At 48.3% G+C, this 7,571-nt stretch overlaps 1 protein-coding gene and 1 non-coding gene across 2 annotated transcripts; one reads left to right on the top strand and one right to left on the bottom strand.

Annotated features, from left to right (window-relative positions):
• Positions 1-1,812: 1,812 nt before the first annotated feature.
• On the bottom strand, positions 1,813-5,848 carry LOC140213479 (uncharacterized). Its single transcript, XM_072284729.1, has 2 exons — positions 4,165-5,848; positions 1,813-1,963 (listed from the first exon to the last, which is right to left on the bottom strand). Exons 1-2 carry the CDS (start codon positions 5,553-5,555, stop codon positions 1,813-1,815), a joined length of 1,542 nt encoding a protein of 513 aa, XP_072140830.1. The 5' UTR covers positions 5,556-5,848.
• A 290-nt stretch (positions 5,849-6,138) lies between these two features.
• On the top strand, positions 6,139-6,211 carry TRNAA-AGC (transfer RNA alanine (anticodon AGC)). Its single transcript has one exon. It is a non-coding gene; the product is annotated as a tRNA-Ala (tRNA).
• The last annotated feature ends 1,360 nt before the right edge of the window (positions 6,212-7,571 follow it).

Genomic DNA, 7,571 nt, shown 5'->3' with positions numbered 1-7,571 from the left:
CAGTGGCACATACGAAATGGCCCAAGTGGCCTACTCGCAAATTACCTGACGTAAACTGTGACGTTGACATAAATCGTGCTGATCCAGGCAGACATGCTGGATCAGTATGTCTGCCTGGTTCAACATGATTTACGCCAACGTCAGACATATGATACATATACATAGACGTTCAGACAAAGATACATATACATATCATACAGACATAGACGTATCATACGGCAGACATACTGGATCAGTATGTCTGCCGTGTGATCAGAGAGAGAGAGAAAAAGAGAGAGATTAATGGGAGCTGAAGATGGTAGGCCTGCTGTACTGCACTGACATTTACCGCACTAAAATTGACCTCAAAGATCAGTTTGCTCCTACGTCCATCTGAAATTTCATCTCGCAATGAAGGTCTGGTACTGGTAAGGTCATTTGACATCAGCGCTTACTTTCGCACATTAGTAGCACCAGCCGGCGACGACTGGAGCAATCTTCCTGCCTTCGTGACTGTCATCACCAACGTCGAAAACTTTCGAGATGTTTGCCAATGACTGCGTATTTACTCACCACTCCTCTCTATCGTGCCTCCGGTCCGTTAGAGTACGCAAATAAATACATGAATGAATGAATAAAGGAACGAATAAATTAAAAGAAATAAGAGGGTAATGGCATTGATTCAGGTTTTAATAATATAAGAAAGAAGGCCGTGCGGCGTTTCGTGCAACTCCAATGAGTATTTGAATCGTTTAATTTCTTCAACGTCGCTTTTGCGAAGTGTCGCAGAGTTTCTTGAACTGTTTAAGTGGTCTTGTGCTCGTATTCCAAGGCAGACTCCTGATAAGAAGCAGTGAGCCGGGTAGGGGAGCTGAAGTGGGTGAGCGTCAGCGAAATTAACCCTAATCTGCCTACCACTCACCCAACGATTAGATGGTCGCGTGAGTCGAAGGTATCGCACCGGACGAGAAAGACGCTTTGAGGCTTCACTTGCGCGGACCGGCAAGAGCACACACACACGTCCAACGCTTCTGAAGCCATTACGTGTTTTAAGTGATAAGCCGTTTCAAAGTGACACTCGGTGACAGGCTCGGCGGCCTAGTGGCTATATATGGTAGTCGTTGTGCCGTTGAGAAAGAAGTGGCGAGTTCCATTTAGGACTGCGGCGGCACCGCTTTGCGATGAGGGCGGAATCTGAAAACGCTCGTCTACCGAAAGCTAGGTGCACGAAAACCCAGTGACTATTACTCTCGAGTCCACCACTACGCGTATACCAGTGGCCCGTTTGATGTTTTTGGCCGTAAACACAATCAATCAATCAATCAATCAATCAATCAATCAATCAATCAATCAATCCAAGTATTCATTGGGAAACTTACAAATCGGTACTGTCAGACACGCATCGTAGGGCGGTGATAAAGGGAATACCCCGTTTATTCCGATGATGTGCAATATATACAGAAGCACTAGTCACATGACTTTTGTGATAAGTGCGGGATGACAGCCAAAGAAGTGTGCTCGTGTTTTATCTGCAGGCTGACGTCACATCTTTCCCTTTTTGCAAGCTAAGTACATTCACAATAACTCAACAACACAGTTCATAGTTAATCATTAACTCCAAGTCGTTTCGGCGTCTTGATTATGCGACCGCAGCGGGTGGTTCTACGATGTCCGGTGGTTTCGCTGGCGTGACCATCCGACGGCTGCTGCACACCGGCATACTTCACTGGCGTTGTAGCCGGCGATTTGGCGGGCAGTTCGGGAACTTGTGGCTTCGGTGTTACGTCGATCTCTTCTTGATGGTGATCCCGTTGAACCGCCGATGGAACACTGTCATCGTCTCCCGTCTCTGGCAGTAGGAGGAGATGGCGTCTGTTCCGGCGAACGGCGCCTTTGTCGGTCCCCACCCAGTAGGACCGTGGCGTTTGGGATGGCCGCAGGATAGTTCCGGGAGCCCCCTTGTCTTTCAGCCACACTCGATTTCCTGCAGAAAGTCTGGGCAAAGACCTGGCAGCATGACGCTTGTCAAAGTATCTTTTCTGCCTGTTTCTGTATTCCTCCTCCATTTTCTGCCACGAAGAGCTAACGACACAGGGTTTTAGCAGAGATTGAACGCAAGGTATTCTTGAGCGCAATCGACGGCTCATCAAAAGTTGTGCTGGACTGTAACCTGTGGGACCCGGCGAGTTCCGGTAGTTCAGCAAAGAAATGTAGGGGTCCTCTGCTTTCTTCAAAAGTAGCTTTATCGTTCTTACCATGCGCTCAGCTTCGCCGTTGGCTTGCGGGAAGAGCGGGCTAGTTGTGACGTGCTTGAACCCGTACACGCTTGAAAAATGCTTGAAAGCAAACGAGACAAATTGTGGTCCGTTATCGGATACCACGGTGTTTGGGATGCCGTGCCTGGCGAAGATGCTCTTCAGATGGTTGATAACCGCTTCTGATGACGTATCGCCTTTCAGCAAGGCCAGCTCTGGATATCTGGAATGATAATCCACAACAACAAGATACACGGCGCGTTTTATTTCAAATAAGTCCACGCCGACTTTTTGCCATGGTAGCTCTGTCGTTTCCGAGGGAATCATTGGTTCCGCGAACTGAACACGTTCACTCGCGCACACATGGCAATCAGCTACAGCTTTTGCTATCTCTTTGCTGAGCCCCGGCCACCAAACAGATTCCTTTGCTTTTGCTCTGCAGCGAACGATACCTTGGTGCCCTTCGTGTAGTCGTTCGATCATTTCCTTCCGCAGACTTCGCGGAACAATAATGCGAGCATCTTTCAGCAACAGGTTCTTGCAAACTGAAATGTTAGCACGGACGGGCCAAAATTGCCTCAAAACGTCTGGGAGCCTTTCTTTTCTTGGCCACCCGTGGTGGCAGGCTTTCATCAATGACAAGCATTCCTGGTCTTTTTGTTGCTCAGCTCGTATGAGATTAAGCATGCTTTCTGTAGCCGGTAGGCCCTGAACTATTCCATCGACGAAAGCAGATACGTCTGAGTCTGTCAAGGTGCCTAGAGTTTGGTTAGTAGCGTTCGCTCGTACTCTTGATAAGGTGTCTGCTGTCGCAATGCTTTTGCCGGGAACGTGCCTTAGTGTGAAGCAGTACCTCATCAAACGCATTCTGAATCTTTGGATGCGAGGCGGCATAGCGTCCAGAGGATCACGACCGAGCAACGGAAGTAGAGGCTTGTGATCTGTTTCGAACAAAAATTTCATACCTCTTAAAAATTCGTCGAAACGTTCAGCTGCCCACGTCAGAGCTAACGCCTCCTTCTCTATTTGAGAATATTTTTGTTCCGTCTTTGTCAGCGATCTCGAGGCATAAGCAACCGGTCGTCGTTCCCCGGATGGTTGGATCTGAAATAATACAGCACCAAGACCATACGATGAAGCATCAGCCGAGACTATTGTCTCGTAGAGAGGGTGGTACATGGCGAGGCACCTGTCCGAGCTGATGGTTTCCTTGATTTTGCAAAACGCTTGTTCCTGTAGCGGTCCCCACGACCACTCATTGTCCTTGCACAGAAGGCTGCGTAGAGGCGCGCTCATAGACGCTGCATCTGGAAGAAACCTAGCAAGATGGTTCATCATTCCCAGAAGAGAGCGAACTTCCGTTACGTTCTGCGGCCTCGGAAATTCTGCGATGGCCCGCACTTTTTCAGGATGCGGCCGCACGCCACCAGCGCCAAAGATCATGCCAAGGAAGGATACTTCTTGCACTGAAAAACAGCATTTTTCTTTGTTCAGCGTCACTCCTTCCCGCTGTAGTCTTCCGAGCACCTTGTGTAGGCGAGAGTCGTGCTCTGACTTATTTGCGCCGAACACAAGAATATCGTCCATGTAGTTCAAAACACCGTCTAATCCTTCCAAGACTTGCGTGAACTTCCTCTGAAAAACTTCTGGTGCCGAGGTTATACCAAACGGTAGTCTGCGATAGCAGTACCTGCCGTATGGTGTTATGAAAGTGGTGAGTGTTTGGCAGGACTCCGCAAGTTGGATTTGGTAAAATCCTGAGCTTGCGTCTAGTTTCGAGAACACAGAGGCTTCCTGAAAGCTTCCCATGATCTGTTCTACGGTAGGCAATTGGAGGCGCTCTCTTCTTACGAAGTTATTTAGTTGAGTGAGGTCGACGCAAATCCTGACTGAGCCGGATGGCTTCAAAACCGGCACAATTGGCGCACACCATTCCGTGGGATCCTCGACCTTCCTAATCATGCCTTCCCGCTCAAGCCTGTCAAGTTCCTCCTTAACCGCTTGCTTCATCGGGATAGGAATCCTGCGCGGGGTTGACACTGCGTAGGGGATTGCATTTTCTGTCAACCGTATCGTGTGCTCTCCTGCTATAGATCCGATTCCTTGAAATAGCCCTGGGTACTGTATCGCGACCTCGTCGGACGTTTCTAGTTCGTCTAAAAATCGAACTACCCCAAGGGCATTTATTGCAGGTAGCCCTAGTAAAGGCATGTGCAAGTTTTTTACGACATACACTGTCTGCTCGCAGCGATTGTCCTTCCATGCGATTTCGGCTTGAAACTTTCCGCACGTGTCAATGCTTGCGTCACTTGGTCCCCTTAGATTTCCTGCTTTCTCAAGATAGCTTGGCATTCCTGGGAAATTTTCCCCCACGACCGTGACTTCTGCTCCAGTATCGACTTTCATTTTTACTTCATGGCCGTTTATCTGTACCGTCACGAAGTGCGCAGACAACTTGCTTTGTCGCGGTGTAACTGTGCCGAGGAATTGGCGCTCGTTATCTGGGCAGCCGTTATCTGGGCAGCCCGGTGCCATTACCCCGTCAAGTTTTCTTTCTCTGTTTTTGATTCGACAAGCCTTTTCGAAATGCCCTAGCTTCTGGCAGTAAAAGCATTTTTGCTGCTTCGCTGGGCAACTAGTTCGCGGGTGCATCGAACCTGCGCAATAAGTGCAGCTTTTTACAGAAGCGGTCTTCTTGCGACGCGCAAGTGTAGCATTCCATTCTCTCTTCTGTTCTGTTTTCTTGTTCTTTACCGCTGCAACATATGTTTCGGCGCTCGTACCTTCCCGCTGTTTCAAGTCTGCTTGCTGCTGCTTTATCGTTTCGCTTGTTCGGGCCCTTGCTAGTGCGGTGGCCAATGTTAGCTTAGGGTCCATTTGAAGCTCTTCCGACAGCGCTTCGTCTAGAAGGCCAACTACAAAGCGATCCCTTATTAAACGGTCCTTCATGTTATCGAAGTCGCATCGCTCTGCTAACTTGTGGAGGTCGGTTGCAAATTCGTCTACAGTTTCTCCTGGCTGTTGACGACGTCTGTTAAAACGGGCGCTCTCATACACTGTGTTCTTCGTGTGAACGAAATAGGCTTCAAACTTTGCCTTTACGACCTTGAAAGTCTTCAGGTCTTCGTCTTTTACCGCTAACGAGCGAAGAATCTCTCTTGCCTTCCGGCCCATTGTGTAAAGAAAGGTTCTTACTTGAATTTCTTCCTTTTTCTCGCTGAGACCGGATGCGAAGCTGTAGTCTTCGAATTCCTCAATCCAAGAGGGCCAGTCTGCTGCGTTATGGAAATCAAATGGCTGCGGAGGCTTTATCCCAGCCATTGTTGCTCGTTGCTGGACGCTCGTTGCTACCGTGCCTTCCGTGAGGACTTGCACCACTTGCAAGCTACTGCTCCGCTCTGTCGGACTGCATACGCCCCTGACGGTCTATTTCGGGAGCGGCCGATCCCACTTCTGACACCATGTCAGACACGCATCGTAGGGCGGTGATAAAGGGAATACCCCGTTTATTCCGATGATGTGCAATATATACAGAAGCACTAGTCACATGACTTTTGTGATAAGTGCGGGATGACAGCCAAAGAAGTGTGCTCGTGTTTTATCTGCAGGCTGACGTCACAGGTACAAGATTTGGACCACGCCCTTAAATGACACCACGAAGGAGAAGCCTTTTCGCTGCATGGACTTACGCGCAAATGTTTGGAAACTTGTTCATAGGTGAGTAAGCGTCATCCGGCCCGCATATCTCACTGACATCTCTTGCCCATAAAAGTGATTCGAAGGCAGCATGCCGTTCCCGTAGAAAACAGTTGACTCCGGGAGTCTCTGGTCTTTCCACTCGACGTAGATTTCCGCGGAAAGCGGTACGGAGTGAAAAGCCGTTATGTTACCGCGATTCTTCGCCGGGGGTGTAGCTCAGATGGTAGAGCGTTCGCTTAGCATGCGAGAGGTACTGGGATCGATGCCCAGCACCTCCAATGATTTTTTTGTTTTCCAAGATCCGAGAGAAGTTGCGTACTTCGGTTAATATGTAACGAAACGCTAAAGGATATACTGCCACAATATTTTGATGCCCTAGCGTTAAGGGCCCCGTGTCGCAGAAAATCCACTGTCGTCGTCGTCGGCGCTGTCCGTGAGAGAAAAATAATCTCGAACCACGCAGGTCCTCGCGTAGTGCAGAGGCGTTACTGAATCGATTGAATTTCTCAAAGTAAAATACGTCAGCAAATTCGTAAAGTACGGCTTACACACAACCTACAGACATGATAGCGTCGCATTGTCATTTGAGTTTACGAGAAAAATTAATTTTCTTATGTGGAAACTCAAACACAAACCCTCTTTTACAGCTGCTGTTTCAGATTTCGCGCAGCTGTGCACTATCTCAGGGATCGACCCACGCAAGAGGCCGTGTTTTTACCAGAGAGCTCGCCTTAGTGCGTCGCGTTCCCCGGCAGCCTTTCCCAGTAAACATTACTTTTACATAAGCTGAAGTTGTCGGGAAGCGGGAGAAGCAGTCAGGGGTACTTTCAGTGCTGTCGCGTTCCACTCCTAAAGGCGAAGCTTAAGCATACTCAAATTTTTCCGCCTTTTTATAACTTACAGAAAAAGCGATCGAGTAAGTAATTATGGTTTCGAGCTTCAATTCTTTGTGAGTACAACGAATAACTAACCATGCTCCTCGTTACTGCGAAACGCTCAAAACGCGTGTCCACTGCAACGAGGAGTATTATGACGCAATGTGGTATTACGCCCCAAAACAAGAAATTGATTGCGAAGCGCGGCCTGAAATAATTGAATCTGTTCGTGTACTTTTAACATCCTTTGTATTATGCCTAAGGGCAAGCTGTCGAATTAAAAAAAAATTTGCACGCAGACTGCCTGTACAGAGTTGCATTGCATACGGAAATTTCCCGTGACTTTAAAAGAACACGTTAGGAAATAACATTAATAAATTTGCTCTTTGCTGATTTGCTCACGCTGCTGATTGATACACCGTCAGCTACGCTAATTATTACGCTGGACGTAATGAATAAAAGCAAGGCGACCCCTGCAATTTTCATTTCCTGCGTGGATACATGGGTGGCGTTAGCTCACAGTAGTCCGTACAAATATTGTACAGTGCAAAACTGCGAGTATCTACATCGAAAAAAAAAAATTGGAAGACACTTAAGCTTCGCCTTCAAGAGTGGAACGCGATAGCATATATAGATCCCCGACTGATTCTCGCGCTTCCCGAAATAGGCGCGCATGTGACAGCAAAGTTTACCCGGAAGCCCTGGAGCCGAACGCTACGCACAAAGGCGAGGTTTCTCGTAGAAACGTGGTCTCTTGCGTGGG

The sequence above is a fragment of the Dermacentor andersoni genome, chromosome 10 (genome assembly GCF_023375885.2).
Source record: "Dermacentor andersoni chromosome 10, qqDerAnde1_hic_scaffold, whole genome shotgun sequence".
NCBI lineage: Eukaryota > Metazoa > Arthropoda > Arachnida > Ixodida > Ixodidae > Dermacentor > Dermacentor andersoni.
Note: the sequence above shows the minus strand (reverse complement) of the source record. Positions and strands in the feature narration are given on the sequence as shown.

What these genes read in the sequence shown, in the direction of transcription:
- LOC140213479 (XM_072284729.1), bottom strand. Translation starts at nt 5,555, where the DNA reads ATGGCTGGGATAAAGCCTCCGCAGCCATTTGATTTCCATAACGCAGCA. An exon ending in GTCGAGGATCCCACGGAATG is followed by an intron (nt 1,964 to 4,164) that starts GTGTGCGCCAAT and finishes GACTTTCTGCAG; the next exon opens with GAAATCGAGTGTGGCTGAAA.